Source organism: Caretta caretta, chromosome 14 (assembly GCF_965140235.1).
Source record: "Caretta caretta isolate rCarCar2 chromosome 14, rCarCar1.hap1, whole genome shotgun sequence".
Lineage (NCBI taxonomy): Eukaryota > Metazoa > Chordata > Testudines > Cheloniidae > Caretta > Caretta caretta.
The window spans coordinates 41,757,598-41,777,557 of record NC_134219.1 but is presented as its reverse complement, the minus strand read 5'-3'; the positions used below and the strand labels follow the sequence as shown (position 1 = coordinate 41,777,557).

At 51.3% G+C, this 19,960-nt stretch overlaps 1 protein-coding gene across 3 annotated transcripts; it reads left to right on the top strand.

The window, feature by feature from the left end:
* The first annotated feature begins 346 nt into the window (after positions 1 to 346).
* Positions 347 to 13,047, top strand: LOC125621545 (uncharacterized). 3 transcript variants are annotated; one of them, XM_048818445.2, is made up of 5 exons: positions 347 to 613; positions 2,455 to 2,542; positions 3,087 to 3,213; positions 6,166 to 6,279; positions 6,650 to 13,047. In XM_048818445.2, the coding sequence occupies exons 2-5, from the start codon at positions 2,486 to 2,488 to the stop codon at positions 8,590 to 8,592; spliced, it is 2,241 nt and encodes a 746-aa protein (XP_048674402.2). In that variant the 5' UTR covers positions 347 to 613; positions 2,455 to 2,485; the 3' UTR covers positions 8,593 to 13,047. The 3 variants fall into 3 exon arrangements, with proteins under 3 accessions (XP_048674402.2, XP_048674401.2, XP_048674403.2); XM_048818444.2 differs by having other exon boundaries at positions 348 to 613; positions 6,647 to 13,047; XM_048818446.2 differs by lacking the exon at positions 2,455 to 2,542 and having other exon boundaries at positions 348 to 613; positions 6,647 to 13,047.
* Positions 13,048 to 19,960: the final 6,913 nt, after the last annotated feature.

Below are 19,960 nucleotides of genomic sequence, written 5' to 3'. Positions count from 1 at the left end.
CTGTCCCCCCGTTGATCCTGTGGTTTCTGTGCAGGACGTCTACAGAGCTCTGGGAGAAGCTGCCTGTGCTCAGGAGAGGTGGGGTGCCCAGGAGGCACCCCACATCACCTCTGTCCTCCTGATATTGGGGACTCTCTGGAACAATTCCCAGTCTCCATAGAAGGCCCCCTTGTCCCCCACTCCCCAGGATGAGGGAAGTCTCCTTTCTGTCCTCCCATTGATCCTGTGGCTTTTCTGCACGATGCCCCCAACTGTGCCCAGGGTAAGTGGGGCCCCCAGGGGGCAGGGTCTGCGGCATGGCGGCTGCATGCGATGGGATTATCGCTAGGACCCAGGAGCAGCTGGGATGCGTCTGGGAGCGATCGCGGGGCTCAGGCCCGGCCGCAGGAAGTGACTCGCAGCCGCTGCGGGGACTCTGGCTCCCGGCGAGATCCCCGAGCCCCGGCGGCTGGTGCTGGGAGCCCGGAGCCCGGGCTGCAGCCGGGAGGGGGGAACCTCCAGCCGGGCCCTGCCCGCTGCTCCCCGGGAGCCTCTCCCAGGGCAGAGCCCCCAGCCCGGCCAGGGCCCCTTCCCGGCCCGGCCCCTGCCCCGGGGGGCCCCGCTCGGAGGGAAGGTAAGAGAGACCCGCCCCCCCCCCGGCACCCCCGGGCTGCAGGGGAAGGAGGCTAAAGGGGGGGGGCAGGCGGGGGTAACAGGGATGTGTGAGGGGCCGGGAGGATGGGGATAGGGATGCAGGGGGCAGGATGGGATTGGGGAGGGGTGGCTGAAGGGAGGACAGGGCGCTGCAGGGGAGTTAGGGGGCAAGGGGAGAATTATGGGGCGGAGGGGAACGAGGCTGGAATAAAGGGAAGATGTGGGGGGGGCACTACGAGGGAGGAGACGGTGAGAGCAAGAGCAGACTGGCTGGGGAAGGGAGAGCCAGGGATACCAGGCAGCTCCCCCGCGCCATGGGGTGTGGGGGCGAGGGGGATTCCCCTCCCAGCTGCTAGTGGGGATTTTTTTTCTCCTAGAAATGGTCAAAAAAGCATGGGGGTGCGTTGGCTGGCGAACAACCCCTCAGAGCACAGAAGCTACAAGGCAAATCTGCACAGCCATCCCCCTTCCTTCTGTGCAACCCCCCCCCCCCGCGCTTATTATTAGATTAAAAATAAAAAAAAAGACCGACTCCTGATTTTGGGGTCTGTTTCCTGAGTGTTTGGGGCTGCCCAGGGCCCTGGTCTGATTTCCAGGCCGGATTCAGATCTCGGCCACACCGGTGTGAGACCGGAGTCACTGCTGACGCTGGCAGAGGGCGAGTGCGGATGGGCCAGTGGGATCAGCCTCTGCCTGCCTGGTCCTGGGGGCTGCAGGGGCAGGACAGGGAGGCTCAGTTGTTAGTTGCTGCCACCAAAGGGCTCCGGCTATTGCTAAGGGAGAGGAGGAGGCCGGGGTGTGTGTGTCTCTCCCTGCTCATGTAATTACAGTCCTGGAGTTGAGCTCCCTGGGTCAGAAGCTGCTGCCGCCTCCATTTTGAGCTGGGAGCCCAGACTGAGCAGCAGAGTCAGGGCCTGGGAGAGACCTTCATTAAAGCCCCTCTGCGCCCAGTCCAGGTGGGCACTTTCAGCGGTAGCTGGAACCAGCTCCTGGGGCAGCCCCAGGCTCTGCTGACACCAGCCCCTGAGCCAGAGCTGGCAGGTGAGGAGAGAGACCTGGGGGTAAGGGCTGGGCCTGGGCAGGAATGTGAGTCTGCACAAAGGGCCCCTTTCAGGAACCTGCTGGTGAGTTTTGTACTGGATAGGAGTGGGGTATGTGGGGGCTGCGGGGGGAGCTCCCCATGTGTCTGCGGGTCCCTCAGTGACACAGCGAGGTTCAAACCCCAGTTAGTTGTCCCAGGAGCAGATGTGTCTACCGGAGAGCAAACACCCATGTAAATGGGGGCAGTCACCAGTTCTCCCAGGCAGTGGGGAGGGGAAGAGGGAAGGGGACAGAAAGGGAGAGTGGAGGGACTGAAAGGGGCAGCAGGAGCAGGAACTGGGGAGGGAGGTTCCCAGCTCCCAAACCTGCACAGATCCATTCCCTGCTTCACCCCTGGGCAGAGTGATACTCCTGGGAACATGGTGAGGAGCAGAGAGAGGAAAAGCCAGTTAATTTCTCTTGAATCACTGGGCTGGTCGGAGAGTGGGGGGACATGCTGCCTTTGGGAACAGTGTCACAGGGAATCCCCCTAAGAGGCGCCTTTGATTCTGCTCTTTTTCCAGCATTGCGCTCAGACACTGTTACAGGGAGAGTTTAAAAGTGCCCCAGTGAGTTTAGTTCTGCTGAGAGGGGCCTGGCCTGGGTGGTAATAAACTAACTAGGTTTCTTCCCAGCGTGGCAGTCTGTCTGCAGGGAGAGAGCCTGGGGGTAATCGGGGTGTGACATGGACTCAAGCCCCTTCTGACCCCCCCTCCCGAATTGCTCATCTCACCCTGGCAGGCTGAGGAATCACGTCCAAGTTTCTCTCCAGATGGTCCCATCTTCCAGGGGACAGGGACGGGAAATGGCTGTGATGGAGCCAGCTCAGGTAGGGGATTTTCAGGTAGCTTCAGGGGGGTTGTTGTAGAGGGAGAGGGGCAGAAAAGACACAGGGAGGGGACAGGGTGTGATAAACCTGCTGGAACGTGATCAACCTGGGCCTGATTTTCTGAACAGGCCCATTGATGGGTGCGGGGGAGGGGAAACAATCCCCCATTTCTGAACCAGGAAACAGCCCCCTGGGCAGGGCTGGGAAAACTGACCAGACTCCCAGTGCTGGAGCCTGACCCCACTGGCCAGAGGCTGCTGTGAAGTACGAAGGGAAGCTGTCGGGATTCCTGTCCCTGTCCCCGGCTCAGAGCTCTGCTTCCCGTATCAGCCTGTGCCTGGCAGGCGGGTGGGAAATGAGAAGACCCTGCCCTGCTCCGTGTGCTGGGGGCGACAAGGAGCTCTCACCTTCTCCCACCCCCTGAAGCCTCCTGGCTGCTCTGAGCAGGGTGGGGGTGGAATTCTGCTTCTCTAGGCCTCCTCCCTGATGAATAGGGGAATCGTGGCTGGGGCAGAAGGTGCTGAGTGGGGGATTCTTGTTCCAGATGCCGGTGACCTTCGAGGAGGTGGCTGTGTATTTCACCCAGGGGCAGGGAGCTCTGCTGGACCCCGCTCAGAGAGCCCTCTACAGGGATGTCATGGAAGAGAATTACGAGACGGTGACCTCCCTGGGTAAGGGATTCCTGTGCCTTTGCTTATTAGAAGCTGTGGGGTCTGCATAGCTTACTGCCCGGATGGCTTAGGAAGGAATGGCTTGCAAAGTGAAGTGGTTCTAAACCAGAGGCCCAGGGTGCCCTGGGGAACCATGAGCAGGTTTCAGGGGGGCCGCCAAGCAGGGGCAGCATTAGATTTGCTGGTGCCCAGGGGAGAAAGTGGAAGCCCTACTGCATGGGACAGAAGCCCAGGGCTGAAGCTAAAGCCTGGGCAACTTAGCTTTGCGGGGCCCCATGTTCCGTGGGACCCCACGTAATTGCCCTGTTCCCTATCCCCTAATGCAGGCCCTGGCTTTTATATGCAGAAAAACAGTTGGTTTGGCAGAGGTGGGCTGAGGAGTTTTTATAGCATGTTGGGGTGCAGAGGGGGGAGGCTCAGAGAGAAAAAGGCTGAGAACCCCTGGCATCATGGGCACTGTGTAATGTAGGCAAGGGAAGGCTGTGCCTACCTAAATAGCCATGGGTGGCCTTGCCCACTCTCTGCATCCTCCTACCTGCAGTGCAGCTACTAGGCCCCACCCAGGCAGGCTACTCTCTAGGGAGCCTGCTTCGGCCGCCCAGCACTGGGGTGCCACCCCAGCACTCCTGCACGCCAGGCCACCGTTCCGCCTGCCGTGTCCTCTGGGATGGGTGGAAGGGCCACGCACCGCCCGCTGCCCACCTGTTGCTCAGAGGGATAGGGAGTGAGGTGGCTTGTCCTGGTGCTGCTGGCCAGCGCCCGGCACTGTGGCTGGCCTGCTGCTTGAGGGAGCCAGCGGACCAGCCTGGTTCTGGGGCCGGCCTGACTCTTGGGTGGGCCAGTGGCTCGGCGCTGGGGATGGGGCTGTGGCCAATGGGAGCTGCGGGGGCGGTGCTTGCAGAGAGGGGCAGGGTGCCGAGCAACGTTCTGCCCGCCCCCTCCCAGGGGCCATAGGGCACGTTGGCCCCTTCCAGGAGCGGTGTGGGGCTGGGGTAGGCAGGGAGCCTGCCTTAGCAGTAAGTGCTGCCCAGCGGCAGGCCGCATCCCAAACTCCAGCACTGAGTCCGTTCCCTGAGCCAGCACCCCAAACCCCTTCCTGCACCCCAAAGCCCAGCCTTGATCCCCCTCCCAGAGCCAGCATCCCAAACCAGCTCTCAGCCCCCTCCTGGAGCCTGTACCCGAAGACCCTCCTGCACCTCAGCCCCAGCCATGACCCCCTTCCCAGAGCCAGCACCCCCACCCCCTCTTACACTCCAACACTCTGCCCCAGCCCTGACCCCCCTCCCAGAGCCAGTACCCTGTACCCCCTCCTGCACCCCAACACTTCCCCAACCCAGAGCTTCCTCCCAGAGCCTGCACCCCAACACTGCCCCAACCCAGAGCCCCCTCCTGCACTCCAACCCCAGACTCAGCCCAGAGCCCCTTCCCACACTGCAAACCCCTCGTCTCCAGCCCAGAGCCCACACCCCCTCCCAAACCCCAACTCCTACCTCAGCCTGGTGAAAGTGAGCGAGGGTGGGGGAGAGCGAGTGACGAGGCAGGGGGAATGGAGTGAGTGGGACAGGGCTTTGGGGAAAGGGCAGGGCAGATCCTGGGTTGCCCTTAAATTCAAAAAGTGATCTTGGGAGTAACAAGGTTGGAGATCCCTGCCCTAGTGCTTACTACTTATGAGTCAAAGGCCAGAACTAGACCAGATAGCAAAGATCTGGCCTTAATGGTTTCCAATCCTCTCCCCAAACAAATGTGAAAGCTTAATGGAAATCACTTGTCTGGAATCCAAGTGCTTTCCATTAGGAGAGGCATCTCTCCAGGCCACTGCAACCCTGGAGCTGGGACTGGGACATGACAGGATAGAAAATACAAGAGTGATACTGCAAATCAAACTTTAAAGCTGCAATACATGTTCCAAGCAAAGTGAAGTCCAAACGTTTTAAGCAGCTGGTGGAAGTAGCATTAATTAACCTATGTACCAGTTAAGTAATTCTGCAACGGCATCCAGTGCAAAAGCTAGGCAGAACGAATACATTGTCACTTTTGTGATTACAAAAAACGTTATTAAATGTGACTTTTAATGACCGTTTTGCAGAGGAGAAGAGATGATTTATTTGGATTCTTTTCAAAAAGCTAACTCCAGGAAGCAGTAACAGTGTTTTTTCTCCAACAGAAGTCTCTCCCCACCCCTACAGTCCAGCTAGGGCTGGGAGAGACTGAGAATCAGACTCTCTCCCTGCCGCCGCAGCCCAGCTGGAGCTGCAGAGAGGCGGCCACTGGGGAAAGTCGCGTCTCTGCCCGGCTGCCGCATGCAGCCCAGCTGGGGGAGGGAGTCCTGAGACACTCCAAACTTAGTTTCTACACTCCCACCCACTCCCTATTTCCCCCCACCTACCCCCTATTTCCCTCACCTTCCACATCCTCTCTCCAGGGTCCAGGAGGCACCTAATTAGCGGAGTCACACCTGCAGGGCTCCACTAATTAGGTGTGTGGCCCTTCATTACCTCATGCATGGCTCTGCAGGCATGCACCTTAGAGGGAAATATGGTTGCTGGGCAGCGTGGCCCCAGGCCCCCCGGAGTGCCAGGTTGCCGGGCAGCGCAGCCCCATCCTTCCCAGCCCCGGAGCGCTGGGAGGCTGGGCAGCAATGGAAGAGCTGGCCGCCTGCAGAGCAGGAAGCAGGAGGGGGACTGGGGGTGGAATGTGGGCGGGGCCACACCTGGCTGTTTGGGGAGGCTCAGCCTCCCCCTGCCTCTGATATCCGTTGCCCATGCCTGAGACCTCCTAGTGAGAATATAACAACACCCCCCCCACACACACCAGATCTCTGCTGCTCCCAAAGGGTCTGAGTTACCACAGTCCCATGTAGGATCAGGTAAAACTCAGGGAATGTTCCTTGTGACAAATACTTTACCAATGCTCCATGCTCCCTGACCTTGCCTGATTTCACCCCCTGCGCAGGATTCTCCAGTCCCAAACCGGACCTGATCGCCCGGCTGGAACGAGGGGAAGAGCCGTGGGTCCCGGATCTCCAGGCCACTAAGGAAGGAGAGAGCCTGAGAGGGGCCCGCACAGGTGAGGAGTCAGGGAAACTGAGACAGAAACATCTGGTGAGAGAAGGAAAAAGCTGGGACTCCCGAAATGTGCCGTGAGCAAAAGCCCCCAGTTCTGCCCCATCTCACCCAGGTCAGGGCTGCAGTCAGCCCATGTCATATTATGAAGGTAAATATCAGTCACTGCTTCCCACCCATCCTGTTAGCTGTTGGGAATTTCCTCCCTGACTTTACTTTCCTGGGTGAGTTTGGGTGGGATATGGAGGCAGAATCCAATGTCTCCAGCTCCCCAACAGTCACTGTGTTGTGTTTTCCCTCTCTGCTATTCCCCTTTCTGTCCTTTCTCCAGGCACAGGCAGTGACTCCTGTCTGGATTCTCTCTCTCCCAGCAGGTGATAGGACAGTGAGTGAGAACAAGGAGGAGAATCAGCAGCAGGAAGGTCCTCGGAAAGTGGAACCGCAGTGGATATTTTTGAGAAGAGCTGAGAAGAATTTTTTCCAGTGCTTGGAACAAGGAGAAGCCTGGGGAGATCAACACAGATCAGAGATGCAGCTGGGAAATTATCTTAGGAACAAACTAGGTGAATCTACTGAACGTGGCGGAGGATGCAAGGATCCTAAGGAAACCACAATCCAGCAGACAAGTCACAGTGAAGAGACCCCCTACAAATGCCTTGAGTGTGGGAAAAGATTCCGTTTCAGTGCAAACCTTATTAGCCATGGGAGAACCCACACAGGAGAGAAGCCCTATAAATGCGTAGACTGTGGGAAAAGCTTCAGTGAGAAGCCATGTCTTATTATACACCAGAGACTGCACACAGGAGAGAGACCCTATAAATGCTTTGAGTGTGGGAAAAGTTTCCGTTTGAAATCAACCCTTTATACACATCAGAAAACCCACACAGGAGAGAAACCCCATAAATGCCTGGACTGCGGGAAAACTTTCAGTTTCAAATCTACTCTTAATACACATCAGAAAACCCACACAGGAGAAAAACCCTATAAATGCCTGGACTGTGGGAAAACTTTCAGTCGGCGCTCACACCTTACTCTACATGGGCGAATCCACACGGGAGAGAGACCCTATAAATGCCTCGAGTGTGGGAAAAGTTTCAGTGTGAAATCAACCCTTAATACACATCAAAAAACCCACACAGGAGAGAAACCCCATAAATGCCTGGACTGTGGGAAAACTTTCAGTCGGCGCTCACACCTTACTCTACATGGGCGAATCCACACGGGAGAGAGACCCTATAAATGCCTCGAGTGTGGGAAAAGTTTCAGTTTGAAATCAACCCTTAATACACATCAGAAAACCCACACAGGAGAGAGACCCCATAAATGTTTGGACTGCGGGAAAAGCTTCAGTCAGCACTCACATCTTACTAATCATAGGAAAATCCATATGGCAGAGAGACCATATAAATGCCTTCAGTGTGGGAAAAGTTTCATTCAGCACTCAAACTTTATTAGACATCCATGTCTGAAGACAAGAGAGAGACGCCATAAATGCCTTCAGTGTGAGAAAGTTTTTATTACTGCATCACACCTTGTTAGACACGAGAGAACCCATACGGGAGAGAAACTGCATAAATGCTTGGACTGTGGGAAAACTTTCGGTCAGACCTCGTATTTTATTAAACATAGGAGAATCCATACAGGAAACAGACCTTATAAATGCCTTGAGTGTGGGAAAAGTTTTATGGAAAGTTCATCCCTTATGAAACATGGGCGAATTCACACAGGAGAAAGACCGTACAAATGCCTCGAGTGTGGGAAAAGTTTTATGGAAAGTTCATACCTTACTAAACATGGGAAAATCCACACTGGAGAAAGGCCCTATAAATGCCTCAACTGTGGGAAAGATTTTATCACAAACTCAGCGCTTACTAACCATAGGAGAATTCACACGGGAGAAAGGCCCTATAAATGCCTCGAATGTGGGAAAAGTTTTATGGAAAGTTCATCCCTTACTAAACATGGGAGAGTCCACACAGGAGAAAGACCCTATAAATGCGTTGAGTGTGGGAAAAGTTTCAGTTTGAAATCAACCCTTAATACACATCAGAAAACCCACACAGGGGAGAAACCCCATAAATGCCTGGACTGTGGGAAAACTTTCACTCGGCGCTCACACCTTACTCTACATGGGAGAATCCACACGAGGGAGAGACCTTATAAGTGCCTTGACTGTGGGAAAAGCTTCAGTAAGAGCTCAGAGCTCACCAAACATCAGAAATCTGCAAGGGAGAGAGACCCTAGAAATAGCTTGTCTGCAGGAAAAGATTCAATTTTACTTCACACTTCAGTGACCCGCACAGCAGAGACACCTTGAACGTCGGGGAAGGTTCATTTGGTGCTCCTGGAGTATCAGCATCAGCAAATCCGCACAGCGAAGAAACCTCTGAGATGTTCTCAGTGTGGAAAATGCTCCAAGTGGTGCTAACACCATGTTGGACATCAGAGACTCCTCCACACAGCAGGGAAATTCTCTCAGGGCCCTAACAAGGGCTGGCCATGGTGACAAACGCATTTCAAGGGCATTTGGCTCCCAAGGATCCACCTGCCCATCGCTGGGGTGAGGATCCAGCAGCAGCCGGTCAGTGAACATCTGGCTCTGCCTGGTCTAAGCAAACCCCAGGCAGAGGAGAAGCCCCCATCAGCCCCTCCTCCCTGCTACAGCCCTGTCTACTGAGCTGATGGGCCACAGGCAGGGGAAGGGAGAGAGAGAGAGAGAGAGAAACTCCTCCAACTGGTCCCTCTTGTCTGGCTGAAATTCCCCCCTCTCCCTTCCTCTTCCAGCTTGGATCCCCCTGCCATGGAGAGGAGGAGGAGGACACTTGGGGTAGGCCCCGCCTTCACTCTACACATCTGTCCCCACCCCCCATCTTGCACCAGCCCCTGGGCTGGGCTCCCCCACTTACCTGGAGCTGTTCCCTGCAGGGGGAGTGTCCCTGGGGGCTGATAACTCCTCCCCTCCCTGAATCCCCCAGGGTGCTGGGCTCTGGGGGATCAAATATTGAGGGACCAGGCCGATGGGTTAGGGGGAGGAAACTGGGTGTTGAATGGTTGGGGCTGGGGGAGCTGGGGCTATCGAGTGTTTGGGGATCATGGGATAAGAGGAGAGGGAGAGCACAGGGATAGAGAGGTGCTGCCTCTCCTCACTCACCCCCTCTTCCCCTTCTCCCTGCCCCCGCTGCATTCAGACAGCACCACTGAGAGGGGCCGATTCCCACAGGGCCTTTTGTGGGACACGTGGAGATCTCACCTCTGCCTGTGTAGCCTCATTCTCTGAGGTTCTCTCTGTGGTCGGAAACGTGGTTGGGATTAGCCAGAGCATCTCTATATCCCTCCACCAGGTTTCCTGGTGTAAACTGTCTGACACTGGCAGAGCAGGTGCCAGAGCCCTAGACCAATTCACTTGTGTATTAGGATAGGCTAGATCAAAGTGACTGTTAAATGTATACGTGTGTAGTTGGCGTTTAAACTTCATGACAACCAATAGGATGTTACTTGCATTTTTTCACTTAACTATACCTTGTTATAATGTAGTAGCAAACATTTGCATTGTGTATACCCCTGTAATGAAATAACGTATCAAACGAGGAAGAAGCCTTGTGGAATGAAAATGAGGAACATTAACAGAAAAGAGCTAATTTCAAAGCAAGTGGGCGTTGTGCGTGAGACTCGGAGGTCAAAGTCTCAAAATGCGTTCCTCACTCTCTGCCATGAGAGGAAAAGCCCACATGGCTAGTGACCCTGTCAGCCTGTTTTCTCTAAGAGGAAGCCATTAGTATGGATTCAAGGAAAGGTCTGTCTTCTCCAGGCTGTCCGGATTCTTACAGGGATGTGTGCAAGGCAGAAAGTGGAGCTCCCCAGGGACAATCTGGGTCAGGAGGTGGGCAAACTTTTTGGCCTGAGGGCCACATTGGGGTTCCAAAACTGTATGGAGGGCCAGGTAGGGAAGGCTGTGCCTTCCCAAACAGCCTGGCCCCCTGCCCTCTATCCATCCCCTCCCACTTCCTGCCCCCTAACTGCCCCCCTCAGAATTCCTGACACATCCAACCATCCCCCCTGCTCCTTGTCCCCTGACCACCCCTTCCTGGGACCTCCCGCCCCATCCAACCCCCCTGCTCCCTGTCCCCTGACTGCCCCAACCCCTGTCCACACCCTTGCCCCATCCAACACCTCCCTAAGCTCCAGGGCCACCAACTGAGGTCGGGCACCTGTAGGGTAGGTCAGACTCCGGAACTGCTGCCAGAAGGTTTCTGGGCTGATGTCCAAGGCATCCAGAATTGCTGCCTTTACCCGAGCGTAGTCCCGTGCCTTCTCTGTCGATAGCCCGCATTACACAGTTTGGGCAGTCCTGGTCAGACACAGAGCCAGGAGGGTGGCCCATTGGTCTCGGACCCACCCCGCAACTCACGCCACCCTCTCAAAGGTCACAAGGAAGGCCTCGGGGTTATTGTTGGGGCCCATCTCGGTCACCCAGATTGGCGGGGCTATGCTGGACGTCCCAGCGGCATCTCCCGGCTGGGGTTTCGCAGGATGGGGGAGCGGAGTCACCAGCTGCTGCAGGCATTGCTGCTGGTGGTCCCGGTTCTGGCACCCCAGCTCCAAAATCAGCTGTTGCTGCTGCACCCCTAACTGCTGCACCAGCTGCTGGAGATGGGCTGCCTGCTGCTGGCTCACGGCCAGGAACTTAATGAGCTTGTCCATATCCGTGGTCATCCCAGGAACGTTCCTCCTCCAATCCCTTCTCACCAGGATCGGGGGATCACTGCCCACATTCTCCACCACGTGTGGAGGGGTTTGGCCAGGGCCCATCCCTCTCCGGGGAGGCGGGGGACCACGCCGCCTCGGTACTTCCTTCCAGTTGTGACAGGGAATTAGCCTGGCCGTGGGAGTCTCTCACCATGGCAGCAGTAGAGGCAAACACAGACAGTTATTTACGCACGGCCCATGGTCAGCAGGCAATAGTGAGTCATGGGCTCAGGTCCTCAGGCAAGGGGTGAGCAAACAGTTATATAATTAGCAGGCCCCGGGTCTGAGCAGGGCAGCAAAGAGTCAATGGCTCAGGACCTCAGGCATAGGCTGAAAAAGGCAGGTAAACAATAAGCCCAGGCTCTTGGCTCAGTGGGGCCTGGGAGAGGGGGAGACTGCCACCCACAAGCTGGGTGGCAGGGGGGACGCAGGCCCACCCACTCCACTGCGTCCCAGCCCGGGGCCCTAGCAGCGGCAGAAGGCCAGCTGCTGAGTGAGTCAGGGAGGGATCCTGGCTTCAACACATTGACATAGGCTTTGGCAGTGCTGCAGCCAGACTAGGGTCGGCTGCCCATGGGCTACTTCTGAACTCCCCCTCCAGAGGTACCTGGTTCTGGATGGTGTCCTCCGGGGGGGGGTCCAGCACCATGGGATCTTCAGGGAAAATGGCGAGGAGTAGGCTTGGCAGCTCCTGTGGGTAACTGGCGAGGGGCAGGCTAGGCAGCTCCTCCGGGCTCTGGTCAAGCGGGCCAACCTTCTGGTCTGCTGCTGGTTGCTGGGGTCTCCCAGCTAGGCTACAGGCATCTAGCCTCTCCAGCAGCTGCTCCTGTAATGAGCTCTGGGGTTGGGCTTTTATACTTCCTGTCCTGCGCCTTGACCTCTAGGGGGCGGGTGCAGGATTCGCTGGCTCCGCCCACTTTGGTGTCCAGAGGAGCTTGTCCCTCTCCAGGGCGGAGGGGAACCACACTGTAAGGGCCAGAGTCTTTCAAATGTATATGAATCCACTGGCCTTGCTTTGAAAAGATTTCAGATGAAAAAAAAAATGTTAGGGAGTTTAAACAGCCCTATAAACTTAGACAGCTTGTTGGGGAGACAATGTTGTTGGAACATGAATGTCTCCATGTCGATTCTTTAAGTAAGCAGTCTGTGACTCAGGTAGTGAGGAAAGATCGGGTTACTGGTTTTTCAGAGCAGAACAGCCCTATAACTGAATCCACAAGGATGCAGGGGACAGCAGGTAAACTCTCATCTCTAGACAATTTGAATATGACCTGTAGTCTCGTAATGGACTTGACATCTGATTCCATGTGGAAGCAGAGGTTGGTAATGGAAGGACAAAAGAACCTTGAGTCTAACATGCTAGTGAAAATGGATGGGATCTCTTTAAGACAGAGTCCAGCCTTGGGATTGGTAATACTTGGGGATCTGAAAACTAGTAAACAAGCTAGTGTCTGTGTTGATGCAAATTACCGGACTGACTGGGGGGAGAAAGACTTGCCCACGGCCATTAGCAGAGGATTCACCCAGCCAGCCAATGGATTCTCTTACACAAAAGAGTTCAAATTTTGACCCTTGGGAACAGGGAGAAAGGGAAAAAGTTTATGTGCTAATGAAAGCCACAGGTTAACCCTAGGTTTCAGAGTAACAGCCGTGTTAGTCTGTATTCGCAAAAAGAAAAGGAGGACTTGTGGCACCTTAGAGACTAACCAATTTATTTGAGCATAAGCTTTCATAGCTGTAGCTCACGAAAGCTTATGCTCAAATAAATTGGTTAGTCTCTAAGGTGCCACAAGTCCTCCTTTTCTTTTTAGGTTAACCCTAAAATGCCAAAACCCCAATGGTATTGAGCCAAAGGCATAACAAAACTGATTGTGAATGTACACTTGTAATAAATTTAATGTTAATGCTAATGTTAACTTTTCTGACTGTGGTGCGGATACCAAGAACTGTAAAAATGTGCAGGGTTTTCTGGAAAAACCCTTGAACCTATTAGGAGTGATACATAAGAACACGTTGTAAAAGCCTTCGTGGTTCTACTGTTTCATTACATGACAACATACTTTATGTTAAAAAGCCTGGTGATACTGATATTTCACAGTTAGTGCCTGTATCTAATCTTGAAACAAGCTGGTATGATCCCTTTGGGGACAGCTTACCTGGAAATTTGAGTGTCTAGTGGAGAGGGGCTGGACACTAGAGAAGGACATGATGGAGGAGCTTGAGGACAAGGTTGTGCCTAGTGTGAACCTGCAAGGCTAAGTAAGGACTAGCAGAGCCCTGGGGAGTTTGTGTGGGGAGCTAAAAGGCTGGAGGTGACAGGGAACAGACACCCAGTTCAGCAGCAGCACGTCCCCCTTGCGTTGAGGCAACAAGGAGATTCACAGTCCTGGGCACCCTGAGAAAACGTCACAGCCGGAACCTTCAGCCTGTGGAGCTCAAGGATGGCAAAATAACACCTCCAAGGGGCTTAAAAAAAAACAAACAACCCACCCCGCTCCAATGCCAGGGATTCCGCAAGCTCCCTTCGAAGCTATTCCAGAGCTTAAATACCTGCATGGTTAGAAAGTTTCCTAATCTCGCACCTAAATCTCCCTTGCTGCAGTTTAACACTTTTTACTTCTCATCCTCCCTTCAGTGGCCACGGAGCACAACTGATCCCCAGTCTCTGTATAACAGCCCTTAGCAGGTCTGCAGACCATGGCCAGTCTGCTTTTCTCAAGACTAATAGACCCACTTCTTTTAACCTTCCGCCACAGGCCGGGTTTTCTCAACCTTTTACCGTTTTTGTTGCTCTCCTCAGGACTCGATCCAATTTGTCCTCCTCTTTCCTAAAGTGTGGTGCCCAGTACTGGACACAGGACTCCAGCTGAGGCCTCCCCAGTGCCCAGCAGAGCAGGACAACGACCTCCTGCAAACTTACACACAACACTCACATTAATACACATTAATACACCCCAGAATACCAGCCTTTTCCCCAGCTGCATCAATGGGTGACAGCCGGACAACCTCAGAGTCCATTAAAGACCATTTCCCCTCCCCCTCATTATTGAAGACAAGGGACACTGGGAGTTTGATAAACCAAATGCTACTTTGTTCTTTTCAAAGCAAGAAATAAAAGCTAAATCCCCCACCCCATCCAACACCCAGCTCAGCATGGTGCATTTCAGCTCCAGCCCAGCACATTGGTGCTCCAGCTACACACGCGCCCCAGGGAAAGAGGAACAAGTTAAAGCTGGTAGAAAAGCGCTAACAATCCATGAGAGAGGCATTTGCCTGACCTCCTCCTCTCAGTAATGGGGAAACGCCGACCCCTCTCCACTTCAGTCCTCTTGGGGCATCATTGGTAGCCCTTTAGAGTTCAAGGATCACTTCATCCAGCACTCCTAGGACACTTCCTCTCTCTCTGGGACATGTGCAGTGAGTTCACAGTTCTCAGCCTCAGCTGTCTGGCTGACAAGAGCAAACTGTGCCTGTAACAGTGCCTCCCTGGGTCACAACTGAAAATACCAAATTCAGGACAAACTGCTGAGAAATGAGGCAGACACACCGCAAAACTGGTGATTATTCTCCCATGACATATACCAAACCAGCAACAAAAATAAACTTCTGTTTCACCACACTGGCTAACAAGACGTCCAAAAAGCAGTTTCCTTAGGCATTCAAGCCCTTATATCACCACCAAAAAGCCTGAACTTAATGAGTGGTTATTTACAATTAATTTAATTAAACAGCAGTTTCTTCTGATCCCAAAAGGACCAGCCAAACACCCAGGTCAATATATAACTCAGATCTTACCCAATAATCATGCTGTTGCCAATCCTTTAGTATCTAAAATCTAGAGGCTTATTTATGAAAAAGAAAGAAAGGTGAGACTTAACATTTGATTAAAGGAATCAAATACATACAATAAATGCAAAGTTCTTGGTTCAGGCTTGTAGCAGGGATGGAATAAACTGCTGGCTTAAGTCAAGTCTCTGGCTGCTTCCAAATCATTGGGAAGTCCTCAGTCCTTTGGTTAGAATGCTCCCATTAGTATAAGTCCATAGTCCACAGGTTTGAGCAGGAAAAAGGCAAAACAGAGATGTTTCCAGGGCCTTTTATAACTTCTCTCAAGTGAAGGGAACCTCATTGTTCTCACTGTGGCAAACCACAGGAACAAGATGGTGTGTGGAGTCACATGGGCAAGTCACATGTCCATGCCTGATTTCGTTTAGTCACTCACAGTAGAGGCCATTACATAAAGTCCGTTCAGCGCAGGTTGGCATCTGCCATTGTGAGTTAAGTGTTCTTTTGATGGGCCACTCAACTTGAATAGTTCCTCCAAGATGTGCAGGTGAACTACCTTGTGGGTGTTACCCAGGAGCAAACATTTTTGTAATACAGGTATAGAGCCAGTAGTCATAACTTCAAATACAAAAATGGTACATACATACAAGTAGCATAGTCATATTCAGCAAATCATGCCCTTTCCATTGACACCTTACACAGCACACTTTGTGTAAGATTCATTGCAATTTTATCACAGTGGTAGCAACAATGCTCTACATGGTCATATTTTAATCAGATAATGTCAAGGCCCTGTCCACCCAACCACTCTCTCCCCATCCTGATTGTATCTCACATCTCTGCAGGGATCAGGCAGTCACTTCCTTCCCCATTTCAGTCTCTGACTCTCGGAGTGCTCAACCTTAGTGTTTTTGCGGATAGATGCTGATCATTTTCATTGTTCAAAGGACAAGAAAATCTCACGACATAGGGAAACGTGAAAAGAAAATCAGAAAGGACTATTCTAGCAAGTGATCATTTGTCTTTTGAAGTCCCCAATAAATCTGAGTTACATCCTGTTAAAGTAATTTAATATCAAAATACGTGGCAGAACAGGCTTCACCAAAAAGAACCCCCCCACACAAACCAGGGTGGGCTACAAACCACTTTCCCATTCATGAAGTGAAATCCTAGAGAATCTTAAAACTCAAAATCTGGAGAATAAATTTACCTATTTCCTTCTGAACAGGCTAAACCTGCTTTACTAAGCACCAGCACATAATTTGACTGTGTTATTGACAAAAGTTTTAGCATCATCGTAATGGGGAAAAAAAAAAGAAAAGGAAAAAAAGACGAACCTAACCAAAAACTTCCTATCTAGAAATGATCTGGATTTGCCTGGAAAAACTCCAGATGCTACTTTAGCAATAGGGATTGAAGCTCAAACTGTGCTTTGGGGTTCATTTGAATTTCCCCTTCAGGAATGTGACATTTTCTTCTCAAGTTTTCAGGGGCCCGATTGAGGATCAAAGAAATCAAAGCTTTATTCCTAAGCATGGTGGGCAAAGGACACTGTGGTAAATGACACACATGAAGCGGGAGGGGTAGAAAGGGAAAAGGATAAACTCTCCACAGCTTGGGCAGAGGCTGCTCTGTGAGAGAAGACAGGTGAGGTTGATAGGGGCAGGAGGGAATCCCCCAGACTCATCCAGTCCCTCTCAAACAACACAGAAGTTAAAACACCACATTATTTTACAATCCCTGCTCCAGCTCTTTTAGAATCTATTGAATGCTGGTGTATACGGGAGAAACAGCACAAAATAATTAAATGCTTTTCAGCATAAGCTAGAGGAATATGAGGATGTCTGGGAATGAGACAATCTCACCCCAAAGGGGGGGACTTAGTGATTCTAACAATCACTCTGCTAATGGGGGATTGGAATAAATTGCTCAGAGTCAGTCTAGACTAGAACAGGGGTGGAGGAATAAAGGAGACGCACTAGCTAATCCCAACCACTTTTCCTGCCCTAGACAGACTCTCGGAGACTGATATGATTACTCCCCATTTATTCCCAGTAGACTCCTGAGTCCCAGGCCAGTTTGCTATCCACTAGGAAATGCTGCTTCCCTCGCAGAGGCTGATGCTGCTGTAGCAGAGGTGGGAAAACCAGGCTTCGAAGAAAAGGCCCTGTGGAAACCAGTCTCTGATAATGGTGCTGTCTAAAAGCAGAGGGGGCAGGGAGAAAGGGGCAGAGGGGGTGAGTGATGAGAGGCAGCACCTCTCTACCCCTGTGCTCTTCCTCTCTTCTTATCCCATGAGCCCCAAAAAATTGATAGCCCCAGCACCCAGCTCCCCTTGCTTCCCAGCTCCCCCAGCCCCAACCATTCAGTCCCCATTGTCTTCCCCAGACAGCCGTCACCTTCAGCCCCCAACTAAAACCTCTCCAACGCATCATCAAGGATCTACAACCTATCCTGAAGGACGACCCATCACTCTCACAAATCTTGGGAGACAGGCCAGTCCTTGCTAACAGACAACCCCCCAACTTGAAGCAAATACTCACCAGCAACCACACACCACACAACAGAACCATTAACCCAGGAACCTATCCTTGCAACAAAGCCCGTTGCCAACTGTGCCCACTATTCAGGGGACACCATCACAGGGCCTAATCACATCAGCCACACTATCAGAGCCTCGTTCACCTGCACATCCACCAATGTGATATATGCCGTCATGTGCCAGCAATGCCCCTCTGCCATGTACATTGGGCAAACTGGACAGTCTCTACGTAAAAGAATAAATGGACACAAATCAGATGTCAAGAATTATAACATTCATAAACCAGTCGGAGAACACTTCAATCTCTCTGGTCACTCGATTTGTGATCTCAAAGTGACTATCCATCAACAAAAAACCTTCGAAAACAGACTAACGAGAGACTGCTGAATTGGAATTAATTTGCAAATTGGACACAATTAACTTAGGCTTGAATACAGACTGGGAGTGGTTGAGTCATTATACTGAGTAAAACTATTTCCCCTTGTTTATTCCTCCCCCCCCCCCCACTGTTCCTCAGACGTTCTTGTTAACTCCTGGAAATGTGCTGGAAATGGCCCACTTTGATTATCACTTCAAAAGGTTTTCTCTCCCCCCACCCCACTCTCCTGCTGGTAATAGCTCATCTTAAGAATGATGAAGAATTGCAACTTTTACGTCTGTAATCGAGTGACCGAACAGATTGAAGTGTTCTCCGACTGGTGTTTGAATGTTATAATTCTTGATGTCTGATTTGTGTCCATTTATTTTTTTATGTAGAGACTGTCTGGTTTGACCAATGTACATGGCAGAGGGGCATTGCTGGCACATGATGGCATATATCACATTGGTAGATGTAACTCTCATTACAGTGTGTATGCTAACACCCATTGTTTCATGTTCTCTATGTATATAAATCTCCCCACTGTATTTTCCACTGAATGCATCCAATGAAGTGAGCTGTAGCTCATGAAAGCTTACGCTCAAATAAATGTGTTAGTCTCTAAGGTGCCACAAGTCCTCCTTTTCTTTTTGCAAAGAATGGGGCAGACAATCCTCAAAATTGGTGGATATTCCAATATTTCAATTCACCAAGCCAGCAACCAAACAGCTTCTACAATACCGTACCCGCTACACAGAGGCCAAAGCACAGCTCCCTTGAAGCAACCCAGCCTGGGGCTGCCTCCCAGACATCCCACTTCAACATGATGGGGATTACTAAAAATCTTGTTCATCTTATAAAAAGTTCTACCAATCCCAAAGGATCAGAAACATCACCCACCAAGTTAATGAATACTTCAGTTCTTACCCAAATACACGCTTACAGCCAATTCTTATGAACAAAACTAAGATTTATTAAAAGAAGAAAAGAGAGAGAGTATTGGTTAAAAGATCATTATACACACAGACATGAACAGAGTCCTTAGGGCAGTTTCACTGCAGAGATGGTGCTTTAGAATTGAATAGAATCCTTTTCAGAATCATTTCATCATGTTCTAGTCCAATGTCCAAATGTTCGATATCTGGGAGGTCCAGCTGCACTGGAGATCTCAGTCTTCTGATTCGAACTTCCCCCAAATAAAGCTTAAGAAGATCTGAGATAAAAAGATCAGGTCCCAAGAGTTTTTATACAGATTTTTGCAGCCTCTCGTCAGCACACAGTCCTTGGGTGAACTATTGTTCACTAGGCTTTTGAAGTAAGCTTCTATTTCCTAAACATCACCAGTAATTAATTTCAGGGATTAACATAAGGTAATTATCCATAAAGCAGTTCATAGACAGTTAACCACAAACTTTAAAGAGACATGCAGACGATGACATTATTACACCCAAGTTTCATTTACATGTTAATATTCCCTTTTGATCTCTGACTTAACAGAATACAGCCCTAGACAGGAACCGTTAGGTTCCATTGTTAACCTCTAACAAGATAAAGGTAAACATAGACTACTACAGGTTTCAGAGGAACAGCCGTGTTAGTCTGTATTCGCAAAAAGAAAAGGAGTACTTGTGGCACCTTAGAGACTAACCAATTTATTTGAGCATGAGCTTTCGTGAGCTACAGCTCACTTCATCAGATGTTTACAGTGGAAACTGCAGCAGACTTTATATACACACAGAAATCATGAAACAATACCTCCTCCCACCCCACTGTCCTGCTGGTAATAGCTTATCTAAAGTGATCAACAGGTGGGCCATTTCCAGCACAAATCCAGGTTTTCTCACCCTCCACCCCCCACACAAATTCACTCTCCTGCTGGTGCTAGCCCATCCAAAGTGACAACTCTTTACATAATCAAGTCGGGCTATTTCCTGCATAGATCAAGGTTTTCTCACATCCCCCCCACCCCCATACACACACAAACTCACTCTCCTGCTGGTAATACTACTACAGTTACCATCTCCTTCCATGTCTTTAACAACACAAGTTTACATTTCAAAGCTCAAGCTTATCTAATGTGGAAACACTTTTCTAACATATCTCTAAAGGTTGAATCTGGGTCAATTACATGCAAGTTGCTTAACCCTTTCTCTCCCTAAAAAGAAAAGGAGTACTTGTGGCACCTTAGAGACTAACCAATTTATTTGAGCATGAGCTTTCATGAGCTACAGCTCACAAGTACTCCTTTTCTTT